Source organism: Panthera onca, chromosome A2, assembly GCF_046562875.1.
Source record: "Panthera onca isolate mPanOnc1 chromosome A2, mPanOnc1 haplotype 2, whole genome shotgun sequence".
NCBI classification, from domain to species: domain Eukaryota; kingdom Metazoa; phylum Chordata; class Mammalia; order Carnivora; family Felidae; genus Panthera; species Panthera onca.
In genome coordinates, this window is record NC_138340.1 from 20,489,832 (window position 1) to 20,515,503 (window position 25,672).

General features: G+C 53.5%; 1 protein-coding gene across 13 annotated transcripts in view; it reads left to right on the forward strand.

Moving 5' to 3' along the window:
- The first annotated feature begins 2,319 nt into the window (after positions 1 to 2,319).
- Positions 2,320 to 25,672, forward strand: part of TEX264 (testis expressed 264, ER-phagy receptor) — a 30,838-nt gene continuing 7,485 nt past the window's right edge. Inside the window, exons 1-5 of one of the 13 annotated variants that reach the window (XM_078443036.2) lie at positions 2,320 to 2,502; positions 3,689 to 3,764; positions 4,689 to 4,828; positions 6,257 to 6,549; positions 15,586 to 15,807. In XM_078443036.2, the coding sequence (XP_078299162.1) occupies positions 4,807 to 4,828; positions 6,257 to 6,549; positions 15,586 to 15,807 (537 nt within the window). In that variant the 5' untranslated portion in view covers positions 2,320 to 2,502; positions 3,689 to 3,764; positions 4,689 to 4,806. The other 12 variants (XM_060631153.2, XM_060631144.2, XM_060631145.2 and 9 more) reach the window with 12 other exon arrangements.

Genomic DNA, 25,672 nt, shown 5'->3' on the forward strand with positions numbered 1-25,672 from the left:
ATCTGTGTCTGGGTGCTCCAGCTGCTGGTGTGATCATGGGCTTCCCTCCTCTCTCAGCAGGGCAGGTGCTCCTGCCCCAGAGACTGGGCAACTGGCTGTTTCTATGACGTATTTATTTTTACTTGTGTTTCATGTCACTTTTTTAAAAAAGCAAACAGAACAATTGTAAGTCAGTATAACTGCCTATCAGTTTTCTTTATTTCTCTTTTTGTAAAATAAAATTTAAACTCCAGAAGGCAGTGTTGTTTGATCAAGAAATTGTCTGAACAGCTGGCTGGCTGACTGGGTGGTGAAAGGGATATAAACTTAGAGTATAGTGGGCACTGGGATGGTACTTGGTGTGAGTGGGGTGGGGGAGAGAGGTGGGAATAGAGGGCAGACTGCTGGTAGGCTCTTTGTTGCAATGGGGTTCACTAGGCTTTTTCTGCCTTTGCTCACCTGAAGAGGACCGCATTTCCAGGCTCTAGATGAAACATCGAAACTGACTCAGAGTGGCTTAAAGCTAGATGATCCTCAATCATGGCAAGTCCTGCTGGGGCAACCCTAACCAGACTGCGGGGGATTGGGGATTGGGTGCAGCATCAGTGCCTTCAGAGAATGGGAGATGACTGGTGGCAGGGTATGCAGACTGTCTTACACTGCATATGCCTTCTCCATTTGTTATCTGGGTTAGTGGATCTAACCATTGCCTCACAGAGAACTGTCCAGGGCTTTGGAATATGAGACGTAAGGGAAAGTGAGGGCAGTCCACTCTTTGTCTCCACGTTTGGTCCCTGTAAGGGGAGAAGCCCTATGGAAAGAGTCTCTGGAAGTTTGCAGAGGGAGAATTAAAGTGGCTCTGTGGGGGTTTCTTGGACAGAGAAAGGCAGGAGGAGACAAAGGCCAAGTCTGGGTTCATGAGAGGATTCATACTATTGGGGGAGAGGACTGGGAGTGGAGTGTGGGTGGGGCAGATGGCTAAGGTGGAACAGGTCTGCTTACACTTCTTTCTAGAGGGAAGAGGACTGCGTCTTAGCTGCCTTAGCTGGTGGCCAGCAGAGGTCTTGCAAAAAATCCCTACCAAAGGTTGGGCTTGCTCTGTTGGGAGCAGCCTGAGATGAAAGGGAGGAGTGGGGACTTGTGGCCAGCAGCTTCTATCACAGGTAGACTCTCCATTGACAACAGAGATGGTGAAGCTCCTAAGGCACACCCTGAACTCTGACGTGGGCATCTGGAATTCCCCAGCCAGCCTGAAGGAAGTGAGCAGAGAGGACAAGATGAGGAAAGAGCAGCTCCAGACAACGGTTTCTTGGGAGAATCTCATCAGATTCTGAGAAACAGGAAAAATGACCAGGTGAACATTGTGTTCAGAAGCTGTCTTGTCTCTGAACCATGAATTGGCCCTTATCTCACAGGAAATGCTTCCAAGTGTATAGCCCACTTGCCTGGAGCACCTAAAGGGTTTGATCATGTGTTTGATGTTCATAAGCAAAATCGAACTGCCATGACTCTGCCAGCCCAGCCCTGAGTGCCTGTGAGGGGCCAGCTGCTCTTCCTACCAGTGTTTGCCCAGAGTGCTGGGGATAGGCTTGGCCCTGTGGATGAGGGTCATTCTTTCCTGCCTGGGGTTGGAACAGTGTGAAGTAGTGGGAAAGGAAGCCAGGATTATGAGTGTCTCCGTGTGTTCAGTCTGCCCTTTGCTAGTGCAGTAGTGGAATCCAGAATAAGATGATTCCCCTCCCAAATATCAATCCTCTGTGTCAGAGGCACCAAGGTAGCTCTTGGCTCAGCCCGTCATGTAGCCAAGCTTAGGAGCATAGTTGTTCCCTCTCCTACCCCTTCCACTGCAAGACTGGGCCTCTCAGGAGGGCAGAGTTTTATCTTTAGGGCTCTAGAAGAGTGCTTTGTATAGTTTGTAGGTCCTCAGAAATATGAGCTGAGGATTCAGCCTATGTTCAAGGAGTTTACACTAGAATACCTTAAGCTAGAAGGTCAGCCCAACCTCCCCCAGGCACTTCCAGGGCTCTGGGGAGGAGACTGCAAGGGGGCGGTTCCTGCTTAGCTCCAAGAGGGTAGGGCCTTAGTTCCGTTTCTTCAGTATCCCCAGCCCCTTGAACCGTCCTGGCAAGGAGTGTTACTCAGTAAATGTTGGGTGGAAGAATGACCACTCCTGTGGTTGGGGGTGGGGTGGGGTGGAGTGTTGGAGGCATGACTGATATTTGCGCTATTCCAGAGGTTGGATCCACTAGCTTCTTCCCTGAGTCCAAGCTGGGCGTCAGTTTCCTCAGTTGTAAAACGGGGGCAGGTAGCCTTGACTTGCTGGGTTCCCAGGTCCATCGGGAAGCTACAATGAGAGGAAGTGGCAGGACGAAGGGTACTACAAATAAATGCCATAGGCTGATACTGCTGTGCTGAACTTCCCAAGCCTCTTCAAACCCTTCACTCTGGTGCGGGCTTCCTTGGACCCAGTCTGGCTCTCTGCTGTGGGCGACCAGGCTGACTTACCCCAACACCTGGGGCCGGGTAAGTTTGTGGGAGGCAGGAAAGTGCTCAGTGGGCTCCGCCCCTGACAGCTCCGGGGGCTGGGCGCCGCTCGATGCTAAGACCGGGCGGGGCAGGCCTCCGCCCTCCGGTACCGCGCGCACGCGCCCACGGCCACGGCCACGTCCCGCCGCGGGAGGGGGCGGAGCGAGCGTGCGCGGCGGGCGCGCGCAGGCTCCGCGACCTAGCCTGGAGCCGCCTGCGCGGATCGGCGTCCGCGGCGGGCGGCCGCTGAGGTGAGGGCTGGGCCGGAGGAGAGGCGTCCCCGCCAGGGCGGCCTCACGCGCGCTGAGGGCCTGGAGCCTCCGTCTGTCCGGGCGCGACCTCAGGGGTCCCCGCGTCCCCTTCGTGACCCCCGCAGCCCAGGGCGCTCTTTGCATCTCGTCTCGCCCACAGCTGGGTCCAAGGGCCCGGCTAGGTCCAAGGGCCCGAACGCGACCTTGGACCAGCCTACCACCCCGCGTTGCCCCGGCTTCGGCCACGGGGCACGCCCCGAGCCCGAGGAGCCGGAGCCAGGGGTGGAGGGTGGGGGTTGGGGAACTGAGGCAAAAACCGCACTTTAGCTCCGCCCCTATCCCTGGAGGCCGCGCCTCAGCCGTGGCTGCAAACTTTAGATTCTCTTAAATTACGGAGGTGTGTGAGGCCCCGTGAGGTCATGGCTGAAAAGAAAGGAGCTGGGTAAATAAGCGAGGCGCGAGTGAGCAGGGCTGGAAGCGCAGAGTGGGAGTCGGCGCACCTCAGTCCCGCGCAGGCCTGGGTCTTTCCGCCGCTCACTGGCACCGAAGTTTAAGGGCCCGGCCCACTGCCGCGGCGCAAGTGAGCAGCCTCAGGAAGCCTCGCTGGCTAGGGTCAGAGACGACCACCCCCGGTCTCTGACCCGAGGAGAAACCGATGTCAGCCACAGGGGCTGTTTCAAAGCTAGTTACAGAGGCTGGAACCCTCCAGGAAGAGTACTGTCCAAGAACAGGGGCATAAGCACAGCCCCAGTGAAGAGTTGACATTATGAGGCCGAGTTTGGCTTCTGATTTCCGTAAGCGGTAGGACGAGGTAGAGGTGCAGCCTTGTGGTGAGGAGGGAGTTCCTGTAGAGGCCCTAGTGGGCTTTCCCCGAAAAGGGAACAGTCAGGGCACGGTGCCCAGCTCAGTGGTGATTTTCTCTCTGCCCCCAGCACTGGAGTACTTGGAGCATTTGGTCCCTGCGGCGCTGGATGCCATGAGTTGCTAAAAGTGAGCCTGGCTTTTCAGGTGAGCTTCCTCGGCCCTTCTCCTGCCCTTTCTCTTGAGTATGGGGAAATACACTTTGCCCTGCCTCCCTCCTGTGCTGACCTAAGCTCTGGGGTGCATTTTCCCTCTCTTCTGAGTACTTTAGGAGGTGAGAGGAAGAGGGAGGTGGGAACTAAGTTCCTTTGAGGTAGACGGGGAATGTGCAGCCGAGAGGGTAGGTCAAAGTGAAGGATGGTCACTCTCAAGGCAACTGAGACCTAGCTGCTGAGTAAGAGCTTCCAGCTGAGAGCCTTGGGCTCAGAGATGTCCCAACATGGATTAAATGCTTGAGCCTTTCTGGAAATCCTGTCACTTGGGAGAAGAAAGTGAAAATGGCAGCCTGGAGTCAGACTGCCTGAGTTCCTAGTGCCTGCATTTTGGTCCAAGTCTTTCTATTTAGTACCTGTGTGACCTTGGGGGAAGTCTCTTAACTTCCTGATCCTTACCTACCTTGTTTTGAGGATTAATAAAGTAGCTGTGTTTCAACATTTGGATAGTGCCTGGCATATAGTAAGTACCGTAGATTAGTACACTATAGTAAGTGAAAGATTTATCGTCATCATCATCATCACCAAGGAAAATAGGAATGAAACTAACTGGAGGCAAGATGAGTAGGATGGCCAATGCATCCAAAAAAAGCACAACTGTGGTGCAGGAACAAGGATGGCTAAGACCAGTGTGATGCACCTCCATGCTATGACATCAAAGGTTTAGGAGTTTAGTTTGCCTCTTTGTCAAGGCAAACACTATGTGTATGTTGACTCCAAAGACCATTTTTCAGCAAAAAATTTTGACACCCAGAACCCACAGGGAACAAATTATTCCATAGAGCTAAATTTCCCATAGGGCTGAAGCATTGATTTCCACCTCCCAAATCTTTTAAATTTTTGTTTATTTATATTTTAGAGCAAGAGTGCACGAATGGGGCAGAGGGACAGAGGGAGTGAGAGAGAAAGAGAGAGAATCTCAAGCAGCCTCTACACTCAGTGGAGCCTGATGGGTTCGATCCCAAGACCCCGGGATCATGACTCAAGCCAAAATCAAGAGTTAGACACTCAACCTACTTAGCCATCCTGGTGCCCCAAATCTTTTAAATTTTAAATACTTGGAGTGAGAATATTCCTCCAGTGGGTCACATGTTTCCCTTCCTCTTTAAACTGCTGTGATTTTCCACCCCCCCCTGGGGGACTCAAATCAAGCCCTTTGTATAAGAGGGTTGGGCTTCTGGCCCCAAGCTTCATAGAGGGCTGGACAGTCTGCCTTGAATGGCTCACACACCAACCTCTATGTTGTGTTCCTGGCCCTGCTTTTGGATAGCTTCTCTGTTTCTTTGTTGTTGTTGTTGTTTTCCTTGAAATGAGTGTCTTTATTGCTTGTAGCATACAAAAAGGAGGAATGAGGAAAGGCCAATGGGGAGGAGGGACAATTGTCAGATAAACGACATAAACACAAAAAGGAAAAAAAGACACCCTCACCTCACCCCAGGATGCCTTTCCACAAACTACCTAGTAGAGAAGGTGGGGTGGCAAGATCAAAACTACAAAAACTAATTCTAAACACCTGGAGATGCTGATGGGGAGAGGGACAGGGCAGCAAGTGGACCCAGCTGTGGCTCCCTCTAGGTTGGCACCCCTTCCCCATGGGATGAACTGCTTGGGCCAGGGATAAGCAATTGTTCTCCCTGGTGTGTTTCCATTTCTAACAAACTTGTCTTCCTCCTCTTTGTTTCTAATCTGTGGGCTGGAAAAGTGGGATGAAGCTTGTTAGTACCATTGGCTCAAGTCTGGGAAGCACAGTGCTGGACTTTGTTCTGGCTGCTTTGGCTGATTTGATCCGATCTTTCCTTGGTTCTGGATGGGTGAGCTTGCTGGATAGCAAGATTCTGAGGGCCCGATGTGCTTCACAAAGGAGAGTTTCCTATGAAAGTCTCTTCCTGTGGTACATTTTCCCCGTGGGGTTTTGTTCCTTATGGTTTCCCTATTTGTTAATAAATGATTGGACCCTGGCGCTTGCCCATCCTCCCTCTGATAGTGGTCCATGAGGCTTGGGGAAGCTGGGCAGGCAGTGTGGCTCTGCTATGGGAAGGAAGAAGTAAGGTAGGGAAAAGGCAAGCTGGCTTTCTTGCCCATCTTGAGGGAGGCTGGTCAGGGCTGGGAGTATGTCCATAGCTGACTCACTCCTGTTCACCTCTATGACTCAGTTTCCCCAGGTGTGACCAAGGCTGCCAGCTGACAGGCAGAGCTGTTCTGAGAGCCTCAACAATTGTGATTAAGAAATAAAGAGGCTTGCGGCTTCAGTCATCCTTTGTAGCTCTCTTCTAGGTCACTTCTGTGCGTAAACACCCTGGTCCCTCCTCCTCCTGGGTCAGAGCACCCAAGGCAGGGCTGAGGTTGGGCCATTAGTGGCTGGCGGGCAGGTGGGCACATTGGTCAGAGCAGGCTACCAGCCTCCTCTCCCTCCTGTCTCTTTTGCAGCTGTCTTGGGGGCACAGTGTCGGGGGCACAGAGCCATGTCTGACCTGCTTCTCCTAGGCCTGATTGTGGGCCTGACTCTGCTGCTGCTGCTGACACTGCTGGCCTTTGCTGGGTACTCAGGGCTGCTGTCTGGGGTGGTGGTGAGTGCCGGCTCACCCCCCATCCGCAATGTCACTGTGGCCTACAAGTTCCACGTGGGGCCCTACAGCGAGACTGGGAGGCTTTTCACCGAGAGCTGCAGTGTCTCCCCCAAGCTCCGCTCCATCGCCGTCTACTACGACAACCCCCACATGGTAAGGAGCCTCCTGTTCCCTGGCTGCGGTTCTGCCCCATGGATGGACATGGGGCCGGGGGGTTGTAGTTTCTGAGGAAGGGGTGGGAAAATCTGTGATCTGGTCCTGCAGACAACCTCTTCTCTGAGCTTGAAGCTCCTTCCAGATTTAGCTTGGACTCCTGTGCCAGGCATCCATATGCTCCTTTCTATTTGCCCAGGTCTGGTTCTTGGCTCATAGCTACCCATAGCTACCCATGGACTTCTGACTGCAGGGGGCCACAGCATTGTGTGTCTCTAGTTTCTGCCAAGGCTTTCGTCCCCTGCCTCCTCTTGCTGTCCCTCCCTCTTCCATCCCCATTTGAGGCCAGTACTCTAAGGCCAGGCTGTTCAGATTCTGCCTCTCTTTGGGGTCATACCTTGTTGTTTCTGTGCCTTCCCTCTTTTAGCTTTCCTGCTGTGGCTGCAGCTCCTGTGGGCTTGAGAGGGCAGGCCCTGGGCATGGGGCTTAGAATCCTACCTCTTCAGCCATTTTGGTGACTCCTGCCTTAGTCATATGGCATCTCTTTGGATGTCAAGCTGCCTGGTTGCAGGAGGGCCTGGTGGAGAGGAGGGGGCAAGTGGAACCAGGTGAGCTCCCCAGAATGTCTAGGATGCTGGGCTCACAGACGAGCCCAGCATCACTGGCACCCTGTGGGTGTCTGGCTGTACTTACAGCCTGTGGTGAGTCAGGGCTCACCAATGTGGCCTCCTGCCATGCCATGGGGTGGTACTGCCCACAGCTGCATGGGCTGGCAGCTCTGCCAAGAGTTCTTCAGCCTTCAGCTTGGAGCCTTGGCAAACAGGCCATTGGGAATCCCCAGCTCTGGTTTCCTTGTCTGAAGAGCTCAAGTAGGCAAGGCCTATAGCCTACCCACTGTCTGCTGACCAAGCCTCACTGGAGTACTTAGTCGAAACAAGGGTGTACTGACTGTCTGTGCCAGGTTCTGCATGACGTCTGCACTCCAGAGATGAACAGACCTGGCCCTTCCCTCAAAAACTTTCATGTGTTTGGCAAGTCAGCCCCATGCAAATGAATTTCTAATAGCCGCTATACTCGATGCCCACAGAACTTTGAGCTGTGCATTTGGGGAGGGTACTCAAGTCTGCCTAAGAGGCTTAGAGAGGAGGTGGACTTTAGCTGGGACGTCTCCCATGAGTAGAACTTTGCTCTGCCACGAAGGGCCTCCTGACTGAGGGAAGTACAGCAGTAAAGGCTTACAGACATGGGATGACAGGGGAAGTGTGGCCAGTGGACATGTGTGGGTGAAGAAAGTGGTAGAAAGGTTCACTGGGCCAGGCAGTGGGAAGAAGAGCAGGTTGGGAGGCAAGGCACAGCACAGTTTGCCCCCTGTGACTTAGGAAGCTAACTGGATGGCAGGTGGAGGAGAGGAGGAGATGAGACAGGGAGGCCATTGAGGAGATTGGGCTGGGCCTAGGTGAGAGGTGACATGGCCTGGTTGAGGGATGAATAGATGATGAGGATTTGAGGTCACATGGTTGGGAGATGGCACTAAGTGGGAGTCTAGAGCACTGGAACCTTAAGTGGCATGGGGCAGGTGCTAGGCTTCGGGAAGCTCCTGGACCAGATGCCCGACCCCGACCCTTGCAGGGCTCCGTTATGTAGGTCCCTGCCCCTCTTATATGCCCTCCCCTGGTCTCTGCCCCTCTTTCCTCACCTGATCCAGTTAGAGACTCTGCAGGCCTCAGTGGTGGGAAGGAGGAGAGTCCTTGCAGTTGCCTGTTTCCTCATCAGCATGTCCTGTTCCTAAAGAAGCATGTTGCCACTTGGGTTGGAAATGCTAATTCCAGGATGGGAAAGAGCCAAAGCAGCAGTATACCTTGAGGTCAGTGCTGGAGGCTGGTCCAGGGAAGAGTGAGGTAGAAAAACCCTGGCATGTAGTGCTCTTCCCATGGCCTTCTAGCCCAGTCCTCCATACAATTGTCCTTGAGGTCAGGTGGCCTTGGGTGTCCAGGGTTGGCTGGGTGCAGCCTGACTTGGGTGCCAGTCTTGGGGGACCACAGCCTGAGAGTATAGCCTCAAGGCTGGCAGCCCTGGGTTCTGATTCTGTCTCATCACTGTCGTGCTTTGGATCTTGATCGTGTCACATAATCTCTCTGGGCCTCTGTTTCTTCGTCTATAGAGCTGTGTTAAGATATCTGCTTCATAGGTTGTCTGGCAAGAATTAAATTAAGTGACACAGGTGAGGCATTCATCCTACAACCTGGCCCTCAGTAGCTGTTTAACAACAACAAAAAGGGTGGACAAAACATTCATATTAATTAGGTACACTGAGACATTAGGCTGAGCTCTCATGACCTAGGCCTAGACCTTGGCCTGGCTATGGACATCTGGCTGGCTCAGAGGACAAACGTATAGGTCAAAGTGGCCCCTCTGATCCTGTTCCTCTCAGTCCTGGGTCACTCTAGAAGATACTGTGTCCACATTCAGAGCTGGGTTATACCCTGACACCTGGGATGGCTCAGGGATGCTTAGTCTCCACCTACTCTTAGAGTTGGGCAGTATATTTCTGCCTAGAAGAGATTCTCACAAAAGCTTCAGGGAACCATGGACCCTCAGACTTCAAGTGCTCATGACTATCACAGACTATCTGGTCTCTAAGGACCTAAGGCCACAGGTTCCACAGTGCTTATGTTATAGAGGAAGAGACTGAGGATCATATAGCAAGAGTTGTATTGATCTCACACAGTTCACGCATGCTTTTTTTTTAAGCGGTATTTGAACACTTGATCTATGCCATGCTGCTGGGCACTGGGGCACCTCGGGGACCAAAGGGCCTAGCCCTCAGGACCTCTCAGTGTGGGTATATCAGGGGACCCTGGGGGAGAAACCCCACCCAGTCCTGGGGAAGACTAAGAATCCAAGCCTTCTCCCTCGGCTGCCTCCCTAAGCAGTGTCCAGCATGGGGCCCTGTGTATTTGTGGTTCACAGAAGGAAGGGACAGGATCTAGGTTGCACTGTTGTGTGGCCCATCCCCACACCCTCTCCCTCTCCCAGCTGAGCACAATGGGGGCCAGAACCTGCTTCTGTGTGAATGTAGGGAGGAATGAGGCTATTTCAGGCTCTGTGAGTGGGACAGGGAGTGACCAGGTGAGAGGTGGCCACCTGCTGTCATTGCTGCCCTCCCCCATAATGTGTGGACTGACAGCTCTCTAGCCACTCCCTTTCTAGGCCTCAGCTCCTGGCCTCAGCTGGGCAGGAGGACACTGGTTTCTGAGAAAGGCCTGGTGGGGCCTCACTTGGCTGTGGGCCCAGGAGTGACACCGGAAAGGGCACCACTGAGGCGGGGTCATGGCAATTGCTGTGGACTGTTTTGTGTCAAATGCTGTTTGAGCATATATATCTCATCAGCTTTGTGTCCTGGATTTGTCAGCATATATATGTCAGTCAACTCCAGATCCTGGAGTTCTGTATGGGAGGAAGTTGCAGGGTCTGGGGAAGTGTTGGGCAAGATAAAGGATTCCATTCTCTATCCCTGAGGGCCTTTGGAGAGGTAGGACGAGGAATGAGGGAGCATGTGACAGGAAGTGGACAGACCCTGGCAGTGACTCATAGGTGTTCCTTCCCTCTCCAGGGCCCAACATTCTTGGAGTGCAGCCATTTCTTCTTCTAAGGACCAAGGGAGGGAGTGCGTTCCAGAGTCAGTCACTGATCTGTGCCTGCTCCCTTCCCTCAGTGCACAAGCATGTGAACACACACATACACACACACACAGATCCAATTCTGCCCTTGTAAAGCTGGAGAAGGGTCAGAACTGCTCTGCTCTCAGCCCTGCTTCTGAGGTGCAGTGTGGGGGTCTGGACAATGACTTTAGCCTCCCCTCCTTGGCCTGGTCCCTCTGGGAGCCTTGGGTGTTGGTGGGAGGGAAGGAGCTGGGAAGAAGACCCCTGGTGGCTCACTTGATCCTGGCCAGCTCTGGCCTGTGGATAGGCTGTACTGGCTCAGCTGCTCTCACCATGCCCATGGATCTGTCCTGTGTGCCAGCCTGGCCCTCCACCTGTTGCCCCACCCTCTGCTGCTACCGCCTCCACTGCTGTTTGGGCCTTAAGCAACCTGTCTGCCTGCCCTTGTGGGGAGCCTGACTGAGGCAAATGGGGCGTGGTAGCCAGTTCAGTTTACCTGGCTGAGGCCTAGGAGAGGGTGCTTGCCCTAGGCATGGGGCAGATATGGGAACTGGTGGTGCTTGGGTTCTGCCTTTAGTAAACTAGACTGTATTGAAGCTCCTTTTTTCTCTTGAGTCCACTGAAAGCCAGCTTGGGACCACCACGTCTGCAGGGGCTAAGGCTGGTAAGAGTATGGATTTAGGCCTGTGCTGCACTTCCCCTTCCCCTTTAGTGTGTTTGGGGATGGGGCGTCCTGCACTCCCAGGAGACATTGAGACCACATGGACCCTGGGAAGGAATGAGGGAGTGGGATTTCCCAGGGTTGACCCTTGACAAAGGGCAGTGGGAATGTGGGCTAGCTGGTGTTTCCCAAAGCCCAGACCATTCCCTACCTCAGTTACCTGCGATGATTTTCTACTAGATGGAGTCCAGGCTTTTGCTCTATAAGCAGTTTAACTGTGTGGGGCAGCCCTGGAAAGGCACACCCTCTCTTCTCAGCAGAGCTGTCTTTGGTAGGGAGGAGGACTGAGGTGTGGTGTAGGAAGAGAGGGCTTTGGACTCTTTCTGAGTTTGAATCAAGGCCCCACTGCTTCCTGGAGTGTGATTCTGAGTGAGTCACTTGGCCTTTCCAAGAATCTCTACCTCAGGGGTTTTATTTCTCTAAGGACTAAGTAATAAGGGTAAGGCCCAATACCTGGCCCCCAGTAGATGCTTAGCACTCTTGCCTACCCCCACCCCCATGCCTCATGTCACTAGAACTTTGTACTTTTGGGAACCCTGCTTGCCTGCCTCTGGCCTAGCCTCCTGCAGGTAGCCTAGGCCATGTGAGGAGGTACAGCATAGAGAGAGTCCATTGTGCAGGCCATTCCTAGCCAAGCTAGGCCCTCAGGGATAGAGAATGGAATCCTTTATCTTGCCCAACACTTCCCCAGGGCTGTGGCTGCTCTGTTCCCCTTGGGGGGCGGGGTGGGGGGGGTACCAGTGCAAGTGAAGGGCATTGTTGCTGTTTCTCCCCTTACTATGGGCAGCTCTGGGCTGGATATGCTGACCAGGGAGGAGTCAAGGCAGCCCTCCAGGCCTGAGATTGGCAAGCATTGCACCTCTCCTTGTCAGATGTTGCAGGTTATGGACCTAGGGCTGGCCATTTCTACTGACCAGCCATTGACCCCAAAATGGGCCAGCTGACACCATTTTCCTTTCCTGGATCCTGGAAGATAATCAGTCTTGTCCTATTTCCAGTGAAGTCTTGGCCAGACAGGAACCTTCTTTTCTTCTTCTTTTTTTAAATGTTTATTTATTTGTTTTGAGAGAGAGTGGTCATGTGTGTGGGAGGGAGGGGCAGAAAGAGAGAGAGGGAGAGAGAGAATCCCAAGCAGGCTGTGTACTATCAGTGCAGAGCCCAACATGGGTCTCAGTCTCACACACTTTGCGATCATGACCTGAGCCAAAATCAAGAGTCAGATGCTTAACTGACTGAGCCATCCAGGCACCCTGGGACCCTCTTTTCACTATGGCTTCACCAATAGGGTCAACCTGTTACTGCAAGACCTCTCTGGAAAGGGTAGTGGGGCCAATTTGTGCCCAGAAGCTTTAGATTCCAAGCAGACCACCCTCTTCTCCCATGCCAGAACTCAAGAGGCCTCATAGCTCTTGTTCTAGGCATAAGTACCCTGAGAAATGACTGCTACAGGGAGGAAAGGGAGCAAGCAGATGGAACTAAGAGGCCCAGGCTGACCTCCTAGGGCCGGGCCCAAATAGAGACATTGTATTGAACCAAGGTGGGTGGAGTTTCTAGCTATCAGGACATTCCTTTATCTTCTAGGCTCCTGACAACCTCAGTGGGCCATTCTCTTGGAGGTGGGCATGGGCTCTCCAGGGAGCCCAGGGAAGCCTTCCCCTGCTCCTAAGCCAGCTTTGCCATTCCCCAGCTAGCCTTAGGGCCTGTTCCCTCTTCTTGCTGGTGCCTAGTTCAGCTGCCTCCCGGCTCCAGCTTGGTACAGAGCTGCTTAGTAGTTGGTGGACTTGCTGAGTAACCACTTAGTTTGCCCCTTAGCCACTGGCCAGGGTAGAACAGGGTAGAGGTGGTGGGTGGGGGAACAGGAAATGTCCTCACTTGTGGAAATGAGGGGTTGCTCAGACAGAAAGGAAGAACCTGTGGCTAACACACCTTCAAGATCTCAGAAGTCGTGCCTCCTTATTAGCTGCTTCCCTTTCCTTTGATGAGCATTCCTCTTTTCAAGTTGGAGGAAGAAAAGTTTTGCTCATGTGCAGGGCCCCTGTGTGTACATGTGTGTGCATGCGTGTGCTGTTGCTGAGCACAGCCCAAGAACTTAATGTGTGGACAGGATCCTGGGCCATTTTGTCTAGAAGCCTAGAGTGGTGGGGAGAGATGGAGAGGCTGTCAGTTACCATGCAGCACAAGGCCTGCTCCTTTGGGTGAATGTTTGGGATCATAGAGGAAGAGCTGCTCGGCAGAGAGCATCAGAAGGCTTTGAGTAGGAGGGTTGAGCTGAGTCTTGAAGAATGGGCAGGAGTTGCCCAGGCAGAAGGAACTCTGGAGTAGGGTGAAGAAGGACACTCTAGGCAGAGGAAGTAGCTTATGCAAAGGCAGGAAGCATGGGAGGACGTGGCATGTCTGGGAAGCTGCAAATAGTTCTGTGTGGGTGTGTGCGGGGTTGTGGTGGGAGAGGAGGTTGGCAAGGTGGGCTGGGCCAGAACCTAGATTTGTCCCTCCCTCTGCCACTCAGATGCTCATGGGCACCTGCCCACCTGGGTTCTGGCCCCTGCTGGGGTCTTGGGGATGCAAAAAAGGAGTGTTAGGTGAATGTGTGGACAAATCTAGGCAGTATTGTGTGGACGACGTAAGGCAATGTTGCATGCTGGGCTCGGGAATTTCATCCTAGAGCTGAATTGGGAGCCATTGAAAAGTTCTAAGCAGGGTGGTCATGGGTGTTGTGGTGCTTTTTTGGGGATTGAGGAGGATGTTGAGCTGGGAGCTCCATGAGGGCTGCTGAAGTGATCCCAGAAAAGATCCTGGGACCCAGTCCCAGGTGGGCCAGAGGTGATCAGGTGACCTTCCATCCATTTCTACATCTAACCTATATTGAATATTTCTTTTGTGTATCCTAAGTTGCTGGGGTCTGGATCATGGTGATTGGTATTACAGCAGGCACTGTCCCTTGGTCTGTCAGCAGGAGGCCTTGCTGGTATATCCAGTCTCAACCCTTTGGTGTGAATGGAGCAGTTGCACCATCTGTAGACAAAAGGTGGTACTGCACTTGCCTGGGTTGGGTGGGAGGAGTGGCCAGCTGGCTAAGTGACTGCTTCCAGGTAGAGTTGATGGAGGCAAGAGTTTACAGCAAAATGTTGGGGGGGGCGGGGGGGGGTGCCACGGAGCTACCCTGAAAGACTCCCCAGGAGGGTGCTTGAACCTGAAGATGGGCAAGGAGGAGCTACATGTTAAGAAGTTTGGTGAATGGGCATTCTCCAGGCCAAGGGTCACTTGTTTTTCCTGTGTCATAGCTATTAATATAACCAACAACATTTACAGAGCACTTGTTAAGTTCTGTACCAGGATGAGCCCTCATATAAGGCATCTCATTTAATATGTCAATTCTGAAAGGAACTGGCACTCAAGAAACCAAGGGACTTATCCAGAGTCACACAAGTCAAGATTCACACCCAGTCCTGCCTCCCTCTAGAAGTTGTGGTCCTGACCGCTGGACCATATTGCCTGCCAGTAAAGCCCTGAGCTAGGCTTGATGACGTAGCATTCAAGGGTGCAGCATGGGTGCCCTAGCTGCAGAGAGCTGTGAGACTGCATAGAAGTGAGAGTCTGGAGTTGGTGCATGAGTCCCAGGCAAAGTGAGACTATAAGGACAGAGCTAGGTTGATCAAAGAGAGGCAGAGCAGGGCTGAGAAAACCCTAGGACATTGTTGACAGGGCTTGGAAAGGGAGGGCAGAGGCAAGAACAGGTCAAAATGACTTCATGGTGCTGGGAAGGTAGGCTGGGAAGAGGAGCAGCTGAGGTAGAGGGAGTTTGAATTTATGGGTCATTCACTGGGCCCCAGGTAGTGGGAGAAAGGGACCCTCGGGTCAAGGGAAATCTAGGATTGACAGCACAAGGTCTGTAATGAGTGTCTTAGATTCCAGATCAGATACCCCTGGGGGCATCAGGGTCTGGTATAGACTCAGGTGGCAGGAAATGAGACAAATTGGGACCCCTTGACACCAGAAGGAAAGGTGAGTGCTGGGCCTTACAGGCCTGGGATCAGGCCTAGGAAGTGTGTAGACTCACATGGAGCCCCACCTGCCTTGGGTTTATGTGAGCCAGGAGAGGGAGGGCAGCTAGGGAGGGGAGCAGAGTACAGCGATGTGCAGGTACTGGGGGCCCAGGGAGATTTGGAGGGGAAGGAGCATTCTCCAGCTGAGCCAGGAAAGGACTTGGCAAGTGTGGTCTGGGTTGGGGGCATGGGTTGGAAAGGAGGTCCGGAGGCTCTGGTGATGGTGGCTGGCCCTGCCTGAGGAACCCGGGAAGAGATTCTCACAGTTTCATCAGCAACCCAGAGTCCAGTGTGGTCCTGCTTCCTGATCAGTGCTTCCTGCAGCCTCTCCACAGCCAGCACAGGGTCTGGCATGCTTGTTGGAAGCATAAATGAAGGGATGGATGAGTCCTGCAGCAAGATGCTATAGGCTGGGGCCACGGATAGGTTCTAGCAGGAAAATACTTCTCTCCGTCCTGGTATCTGGGGCTGTGGCCTATTGGAACTGGTGGTTCTGCCAGGCCTGAGCTGTCACAGAACCCAAGTGGCAACAGTTCCAAGAGCCTCCTTCCTTCGCCCAACACTAACACCCCTGCTCTCAACACTAACACTTCCTGCTCTTCCTCCCCAGGTACCCCCTGAGAAGTGCCGCTGTGCAGTAGGCAGCATTCTGAGTGAAGGTGAGGAGTCACCCTCCTCTGAGCTCATCCAGCTCTACCAGAAATTTGGCTTCAAGGTGTTCTCCTTCCCGGCACCCAGCCATGTGGTGACGGCCACCTTCCCCTATACCTCCACCCTGTCCATCTGGCTGGCTACCCGCCGTGTCCATCCTGCCCTGGATGCCTACATCAAGGTGAGAGACAGGCCTGGGGTATGCGTGTGCTGGGGGACAGCCAGTCCTTTGGGTGAAAGCCAGGGAGGACTGCCCAGGCTGGGAGGAAAAGCTGGTTTGGGGAGGGCAGCACCATGGGACCCCCATGGAGCAGGTGCCTGTGGAGCTAGGAATTTGGACAGAGGCTACTGGCATCTGTCCCAAATGCCCAAGACCTTGTGGGTGCCAGAGCATCTACTGGGAGCACAGGGAGCTTGTTCAGAAACTTAGCCTGGTCAGTTTGGCTCTGGCTTGGACCAGAGACATTTTTAGTTCTCAGGCCCCACTCCAGGCTCAGATGGATGGCCAGGTCTACCCTGACCCTTTCCTGATAGAGGCCCACAGAACAAGAGCCCTGAGGCTTCGGTGGCTGGCAGGCCCCAGATGTTACTGTGTTGCCCTTGGCCCGGCCCACGCATGGGCTTATGCACCTGCTGCCTGAGCGCAGGGCTGGGGCAGTGGTGAACCCTGTCTCCTTCAGTTCCTGACCTAGTCTTTAGGAACGCTGGCAGGCTGGCCTACCTGAAGGAAGGAAGAGAGCCAGATACTAGGAGAATCTGATGAGGGGTCTCTGTGTCCACAGAGATTTTTTGAAACTTTCACTGTTGCACATCCCTCCTCCTCTGAAACATTTTGTAAACTTGGGTATTAGGGAAATGGCCCAGTTGGGCTTGAAAGCAATTGCTTATTCATCCATTCAGCTTGAATTTACTGAATGTCTATGTGCCACGTACTGTGCTAGACACAATGTGAGATGCTGGACACAGTGGTAGATAGGTATTGACAGCAAGTGGTAGAGACAGGTAATAAATATCAGACAAGGGGTGTCCAGCTGGCTCAGTTGGTGGAACATGCGACTCTTGATCTCAGTTTGAGATGTCAGTTTGAGCCCCATGATGGGTGTAGAGATTACATAAAAATAAAATATTTTTTAAAAAGATAAATGTCAAACAAAAATGGGATATGTGCTAGAAAAGAATGGTGAGAAAAATCAGGGGTCCAGCTTGGATAGAGTGGTTAGGGACAGCCTCTTGGAGGAGGTTACCTCCCGGGTAGAATCCTGAAAGAGCCCTTGGAGAAGGGGTTAAGAAGATTCCAGGCAGAGCAGAGTGGGAGCATGGGTTTGATCTAAAGGTGGTGAGAAATCACTGCAGTGTTGCATCCAGGAAAATAATACATCATCTCTAACCACGTGTATACAGAATAAGCTCTCTCATCCTGGGCAGTGGGTACTGGGTCCCAGATCATATTGGTCAGTGGAGGTACTTAAGAAGCTGTCAGGATTTCTAGTGTGAATGGTGGTGGCTTGGACTTGGGCAGTGGCTGTAGAGATACAGAAAAGGTGGAGATTTACAGTCTATTTTGGAGGTAGAACTGATGGACTTGTGTATGGATTGGATGTCGTGAAGAGGCTGGAGAAGGAGGAGTCACAGCAGGCTCCAGTCCCCTTCAGCCTGGGCAGGTGGACAGGTGTGTAGTGGTGCTTTTAACTGAGATGTGGAGAGCTGAGGGAGGACATGGTTTGGGGGGTGGGGGTGCAACCAGCTCTGTGGGCTGTATAGTGGGGGAGCTGCCTGGGAGACATCTTGGTAGAGGCGTGGAATCCCCAGTGCCATGTGCAGTTTGGACTTCAGAGAGGATTGGGGTGGTAGATATGTTTAGGGACCTGAGCCAGTGGATAGTATACACCCTGGGGACAGTTCCTGGCAGCAAGGGCTGTGCACGGAGCACAGCCAATGTGGCTAGGGTCAAGGAACAGGAGAAGAAAGTCAGCAGGAATTTGAATTTGGTGGATTTGAAGGAATTCGATGGCTTTGTTCTCTAGAGCAGCCTGGAGGAAGGGACAAAGCCTTGGTGATGGATAATGGGAGCTCAAACAGTCTTGGTTAGGGAGGTGTAGAGTCTGGTGTCAGGGCTGGGGAATGAATGAATGAATGGGTCACCAGCTGTGGCCTTGGTGGTCAGGACAGGAAGAGAAGAAACAGGAGGGCTGTTGCTGTGGCAGGGCAGGAGCGTGAGGAGGACAGAGGTGGATTTCCTTTGTGAGCTGGCAGTGGCAGCTGGTAGGGTGCTGGAGGGGTTGTGCTTGCCTGGTGGTAAGTTGGACTAGAGGCTGAGGGGCAAGGTGAGGCAAGAGGTGGGGTCGCTGGCTGGTGGTAAGGGCAGGAGGGCAGACATTGGTCCACTCAGCATGCTTCCTGAAGAAAGGCTGCTGTGTGGTGTCTCCATTCCTGTCAGTGCCATCCTCAACCTCAGGATTGGCAGAGCACCCCCGGGAAGAGACTTTGTGGGTTCCAGACCTCAGAACAGGACGTGTGGCATGTGGTGTGGTGGCGAGCAGCTCAGCCACCAAAGCCTTTTCCTGGCTTCAGGGGTTTATTTTTAGACACCTTTGTCCAAATTTCCCGGCCCCTGACAGCTTCACAAGTTGCCTGGTTTTGACGTCACCTCTTTGATGAAAGCCCTTCCTCCTCCTTCCTCCCGTGGGAGCCTGTTAGTTGTGCTCTGGGCTTCATTCTCATGGGGTGGGGGCTGGAGCAGGGGGCTACCATTCTCTTTCTTGCCTTGGATGAAGAAGCCAGGAGTATAGGAGAGAGCAAGGGGCTTCTCCAGGGATGTCTGTGAGGCACAGTGCTATGGGAGAAGAGAGATGCCAGGCTGCCCCCAGTGGAGGCATGGCCCAAGGTGCTCTGATGGTTTCTGGAGGCAGGGGTCACCTCTGCCCCTGTGTTTAGCCTGATCTTGTGTCTCGGGGAGCACATCACATGAAATGAGGAAGGGGCTCAGCCTGTAGTGGACAGGGGGGGTGGCCATGTGCCTCTCAGCCTAGGAAACAGAAGATAATTATAAAGCTCCCTCCCACACCTGCCCTCTTCCCCCACTGCCCTGGGACCAGAGAAAGAAGGCTGCTAATGAGACTATGGGCTCTTCTGACTGTCCCAGCTCTGACAGATAGCTGCCTTTGTGTGTATGTGTGTGTACGTGTATGTGTGCCCTTCTTTTTCTCCGCCTCTCTGGCTTTCAAGATCTGAGGCTGGGTTTGCTGTGAAGGTGTTTCAAATGGAATGACAGCAGCCATCGGCTTTCTGTTTCAGGAGAGGTGAGGGAGGCCAGTAGTTGTGCTGCCAGAAGGATGGAAGGAAGGGCTTGGCAGGCTGGAGCAGGGGGCAGGGTGAATGGTCTCAGGGTTTTGGGTGAGGGAGGTGGAGAGCAGGTGCTGTCCTGGCAGTTGCAGATGTGCCTGAGGCTGGGGCAGGATTCACCTCATGGGACAGAAAGGCCCTGGGGGTCACTGTAAGGAACCCAAAGATGAAGCATTTGTCAGGTTTCTGTGAGGATTCTGGGAGGATGGATAGATCCCCAGCTTTGTGGTCTGTGTAGCAGCCCCTGGCTCTCCGGCCAGCCCTCCCCACCTTGGCAGCCTGGCAAGCTGAGCTGTAAGGGCTAGAACTCTGCCTTTTTTCACATAAACCACCGGGGGGCCCTAGGCAGAGCAATCTGGGACAGCATTTGTGCGAGGGATGCCTGGGTACCACGTGACTATTATTTTATGTGGAAGATGCCCCAGCTTTGTCAGGCTGCTCCACCAGAGTCCAAGGAGGTGGCCTCAGGACAGGAGGAGACCTGTCCCAGGAAGTGGGGTCTTTTGGCAGCTGCAGGAGGAAACTGAACTTCCCTGAAATTTCAGGGCCACCGAAGAGTTGGGGCCCAAGTGTCAGCCCAGAGCAATAGGCAAAGGCTCCCAGATTCACCACAGGGTAGAACCAGTCTTAATGAGTGTTCAGGGAACACTTGGGGCACATGGAGCAGACCAGGACCGAGTGAGAGGCCTGGGGATCCCATGTGTGAGACTGTGTGTGAGAGGCCCCTGAGCTCAGTACATGGCTCACAGCTATCTGAAGCAGTTGTTGGGGAGGTCACTGAGAGTGTGAGACTGCCCAGCCCAGTCCCCCTGTGCCTGACTACCTCTCAACAGCATCCCTGATCTTCATAATCCCCCTTCCCCAAGGTTTCTGCTTTCTAGGAGTTTTCAGGGGAGGGTCCTTGTGATGTTTGGACATCTCCTGAGTTTAGGGAGACAAAGGGCATTGTCCATGTGGGAGCTGGTTGGCTGGGTAATACAGGTAGGCCTTGGAGGTCAGGTATTGGCTGTTTCTCCATAGAATTGTGGGCAAGCTGGGGCAGATGGGGGCGGGGTGGATATAGTGAGCTGGTTGTTTGGGGGAGTCTTGGTGGTAAAGTTTTGGGACAGCTGGGTTGATGGGATTGTCTTACTAGGGGTTTAAAGTAGCAGGAACCCCAGACCATAGCTCTCAGACCTCTTTGGGACAGGAGTTTAGGGCTATGCTTAGGTGCCCCTGTGTCTTGGCAGCCAGGGGTAGGGGACTTCACTTGGTCCCTTACTTGCTTCAACTGGAGTGGCTCTTCCTCTGGGTTTTAATGAGCCAGATGATCTCGTGAGCTTTTGTTTGGAGAAGGACATCTAAGGCTTAAGTGGTTTGAAAACCTCTGTCCTTAGAGAGGGACATAGCTGGGCAGATGCCCCCTCTACCCCTGGCCAACTGCATGTCTGTTGCAGATCCCGAGGACACTGTGGCAGCTGCAGTGTGAGTGGAGCTGGGAGGCGCCCGGGCTCATCCCAAGTGCAAGCCAAGGGCAGTGCCCCCAGAAGAAGCAGTTGTTTCTGGGGAGCATGACTGACTGGGAGTTGGAGCTAAGGGGAGTCCTGCAGTTCTCCCTGGGGTGGTGGTGACTGAACTCTTGAGTGGTAGATGATCAGATGGTGTCACAGAGCAGCCAGCTGGGGACTAAGGAACAGGGGCCTCAGCAAGGTGCCTGCAAGAGTGAGTTGGTCTGTTGAGCTGTGGGAGTCTGTTGCTTCTTCCTAGTAGCATGGTTAGCCTGGGGTCCTCTCCAGTGGCTCAGAATCTTCTGTATGTGTTTCCACTTATCCTACCTGGGTAAATTTGAGGGAGTCAGTGCTGGGGGCGGGCAGGATTTGAGTCCACTCTGGGGCTAGAACACTAGTGGGGAGTAACATGGCCCAGGCAGTGGGAATCTAGGTGAGGACACCCCAGTGGGATGTGAAATTTAGGGTGATCGCTCTCTGTGCCCATCACCTTTGCTGAGCAAATGTGGGAGGGTTCCTAGCTTTATCTTTTTTTCAGAATTTATTTACTTTGAAAGAGAGAGAGCTGGGGAGGGGCAGAGAGAGGGAGAGAGAGAGAAAATCCCAAGCAGGCTCCACACTGCCAGTGTGGAGCCCGATATGGGGCTCAAACCCACAAACTGTGAGATCACGACCTGAGCCAAAATTGAGAATCAGACACTTAACCAACTGAGCCACCCAGGTGGCCCTGAACTTTATTTTTAATAAGGGAGGCCCTCTTGGCACCTCAGCTCAGTTGCTTACCTCAGCAGTTATTTACTGAGCCCTTTTTTATGCTGCATTGTTCAGGGGATGGGGGAACCAGCTAGGAGGCAATCGTAGGGTCACAATCAAAGCCGACATTCCCTGGAAAAGGGAGGTTACCCAAGGTTAGTGGCTAAGTCCAGACTGGATGCCCTGGGCCGAGTATCATTTTGATGGTTATGTGCCTTTTGCCACTTTGCCTCATCCATGAATGGGGCTGGGCCCAAGAGGTTCAGGACTTGTCATGAACTTGGGATACACTTGGGATGGTCCCCAGAGTGAGCATGGGTTGGCAGCAGTGTGAGCCAACATCTAATTGACCCTCTTTCTGTAGTAGGTGGGCAGTCAGAGCTGAAGCTACTGGTCTGGAAGTCAGCTTGGGGAGCCAGAAGCAAAGGCAGGAAGAGCCTGGCTGCCCATTTGCCCAGCAGGTTCCCATTAAGGAAGACCTTCGCAGTTGCTCTGGGCACAGGAAGCAGCTGCTGCAGGTGCCTTATTGGGCCTCATATCCTCACCCCCAGTGAGGTGGAGACAGCTCCATTCCCAGGCTTCCCTTACTGAGGCTCACTTGCCGGTGCTGCCACCTGCACTCTCAGCAGTGCCAGGACCTGGGGCTGAGTGACAGGCCCCAAGAATTCTTTCCTTGCCCATTTCCCTCAGTCACAGGGTTTAGGCATGCCCAGGGAGAGTGGGGTGGGAAGGGGAGGGATGGATTCACCAGGAAAGACAAAGCAACCTTTGGAAGGTGGTGGCATTTAGGCTTAGCTTTGAAAGAAAGGTAGCATTTCCCGAGGTGAAAAAGGAGGTCAGGCAGAGTCACTGATTTGGGCATGGCTTATAAGTACATTGTGGCTAGAGTGCAGGGGAGGAGCAAAAGTTCGGGCCCAAGAGATGAAGCTGGGTCCTAAATGCTCCAGGCAGCCACTGATAGTGTCTGAGCAGATGAGTGACAGCATCCAAGCTGGGCTTTGTAACAGGATTTCAGCACAGAGATGGGGAGGGAGAGCTGGAGGCCACATAGCTGAGCTCTGAATGACACTCTACTCCCAGATGCCCTCAAACCAAGAGAAGCCTCCTACCTTATCAGGGCATGGCTTCCCTGACTCCCTTTAGTGAACTCCCCCTGGAGGCTGGTACCCACAGGAGGCCAGGTCTCTCCCCTCTGCTGGCCTAGGCCCTAGAACCTGTTCCTCAGTCTCTCTGGCTTCACCTCTTTCCCCTCCCCTACCCCAGGGCTGAAAGCACAAAGCCAGCCTTTGCTGGGGCGGGCGTGGGAGCCACTACTCTCGAAATACCAGCTCAGATGTGGTAGCTTGGCAGTCCTCAGGACCCTGGGGGCTGAGGCTTGTCTGGATGGTGCTGTGGGGTTGGGCTGTCACCAATCCAGAGGGAGTCTTCTTCCCTAGGCAGGTGGGATTTACCAAGGAAGAATTCTGTTGCTCTTCTCCACAAAGCTTGGGATTCCAGGAATGAGGGAAAGGGGAGAGATTTTGAGGAGGGGGCTTGTCATCCAGAGCAGAAAAACTCTACCCTTTAGCAGAGCCCTCAGATAAGGAAGTTTAGCTGTCTGATTATACAGATAGGAAAACCTAAGTCTCCAGAGAAAGGGCTTTCCTAGGGGGTGGGTGGAGGGCAGAAGTCAGAGGTACCAGTTAGAGATGAGAAATTCAGGACCGCCTCCTCACCTACTTCCCCTCCTTCCCCCTCTCCTCTTCATCCTTACTTGCCCACTTGTCCTTCCCCTCTGGCACTTCCTGATGTCTCTGGCTCCCAGGTGCTTGGCTTCATGGTTCCATCTGCACCGAGCAGCCTTCCTGCTGCTGGATAATCAATCAGTAACATATTTGTCAGCTTGTGAACCTTACAGGGCTCAAGGTCCTTGACTGCACAGATGCTTCAGAGAATGGCTGGGTCTTGGAGAGGGGTGGGATGTGGAGCCTGCCATGGTAACAGCAGCGTCTGGGAGGCCATGTCTCCCCTCCCGTATTTGGAAGGGAGAGTGGGGGGGATCCCAGGGCTGAGCTTCCAAGTCTCCCATAGGGTCCTCACCCTCAGGCTCCCTGCCCCCTGGTCCTACTCCACAAGGGCCTAAGAAGGCCAGATTGGGACTGAGCTGGGGTTGGAAATTGGCTTTCTGGGCCCTGGGAAAGGGAAAGGCTGGGCTTGGCTGCAGGGTCAGAGGCTTCCTGGTTCAGATGGGAACTAGGGTGCTTAAGGGCCTGGGTCTCCTGTGCCTACTTAGAGGGAATCACCCTCCCCTGCTCCTTAGTGCCCCAGTCTGCCCTGGTCTGATGGCTGCCGAGGCCCCCTCTTGAGCTGCCCAGGAAGCCTGAGTATGCAGGAATATGAGCAGAGGTGTAAATTGCATGGCAAGCTGTTGGCTCTGAGGTGAAAATGAAAAGTCTTGAGGCAGTGGCGCCAGCAGGCACAGCAGGCTGGGGTGCCAGGCACAGCGCCCTCCTTCCCCACCCTACTCTCCCTCACACCATCCCCTTTTTGCAGTCTTTCCCAGCTTCCTGCCCAAGCCTGGCTCCTCTGCCAGCCCCTCCCTTGCCATCTGGGGGGCTTTCAGGTAGACATGACCCCACAAAGCCTTCATTTGTTGCTTCCATTATGTTTTCTAAGTAGCTGACTGGTGCACAGAAAACTGGGCTTGGCTGTTTTGTTAATTTTGTGATCTTAACATTTGTGGTAGTTTCTCCAGTCGACTCCTTTTGAGTTTTTCAAATATATAATTGTCCTATCTTTCAGTGATGGTGTTTTTATTCACCTTTTCCAGTTTCTCACTTCTTTTAGGATCATCTGTTCCAGTCTCTTTATTTTACAGTTGGGAATATTGAGACCCATAGAGAAGCCATCTATTCATCAATAGCTAGGCTCTGGGTTCTTGCCTGGAGCTCTCTCTGCCACTTCTGCCCCTTCGCTCCCCTCCCTGGCAGCTCCATCTCACTCTTTGTCTCCTTTGCCCATCATTTTCATAGCTTCGAGCCCTCCTGCTACAAGTGGCGGGGGGAGGTTCTCACCCACCCTTCTGCAGGCTCTCCCTGGTGGCACTGCAGGGACCCCAGAGCTATCTCGTGCTATCCCCTCCCACTCCACAGACAGGTTTAAGTTCTGGGCCAGAGGCTGTTGGGAGGCCCAGTGGGGATGAGAGACAGCCAGGGAGAGGGAAGTTGATGGAAGTTCCTGGGCAGAATAATAACAATGTGCCACATTCTAGCTGTAGCAGCACCTGCTGTGCCTCCCCCATCACTTTGCACGTGTGATGCAGACCAGTTGCCTAAGGGGCCTCCAGGGTCTGAGCCCCCATTTGTAGGGAGTGCTGTGTGCAGGCGGGTGCACATTGGTGCCTGTGTAATTAAAAATGAGCATGCCTCACTTCACCCAGTGAGGAGATGCCACCACCTCGGGTGGGATGCAACAGCTGTTTGCTGGCATTGTAGCTGCCCAGCTGTCCAGCCTGGAATGGAGGGATGGGTAGGACTGGGCAGCTCAGGGTGAACAGGGAGGCTCAGAGCCCCTCACCCCAGTGAGGCAAAGGGCTGTGATTGGGTAGAGACAACATAGCAGAACTCATCTTTTTCTGGGTCTCAAATGCAGGTGGGAGATGTGTGACCCAATCCTTGGCCTGTACCCTTTGCCTCATCCTTTTGGGGATTTGAGTCCACCTAGCTCTGAGCAGACCCAGCATCCAGGCAGGTTGGGAGTATGATCCAACCTCAGTCTCCACTTGGACCTGACCTTTTCTGCCCCACATCCCCTTCCCACATCTAGCCAAAGCCAAGGGCATGGGTTGGTTGGTGCCCAAATGAGAGTAGTTCAGGTCTTCTCTCTTACTCTCATCCTCCCCTCTCCTGATGCAGTATGAACTACCAAGGGAAGCACTGCGGGTGGCATGGGGAAACCTTGGCCCACCATGACCATCTAAGCCTCTGTAGGAGCCCTAAGCTGCATGGGCCAAAATCCTTGCCTTCCACCCACCCAGTAATGAGCTCAGCCTGAGGTGAGAAGGGAATATATGGTGTGTTACCAAGGTAGCTGAGGCAGTGGCACCCTGGCAGCCTGTGTACACCGTTTCTTCCCTTGTCTATCAGCACCCCTAGGGGGATGAGCCCATGTCAGTGCAGCAGTGGTATTGGAGGAAGTGCCGTTGACAGGTCTCCTGGAAATCCCTGCATTATGGGTGGTGTTCCAAGTCCCCCTCTTGTTTCTTCTGTGAAAAGCCCAGGTGGGAGGTAAGCCTTGGAGATGTGTCTGAGGAACTAGAACTCCTGAATCCAGTTTCTAGCAGTTCCTGGTGGCCCCTTGGCATAGTGACTTTTTTCCTATTAGGTGGGAAGGATTGTGGATGACTGCATCTCTCCCTCCAAGGAGAGAGACCTTGTGGTCTCCTTGATTCTGTGTGGGAGTGAGTTGCTTTGGGTTGTGGCTTCA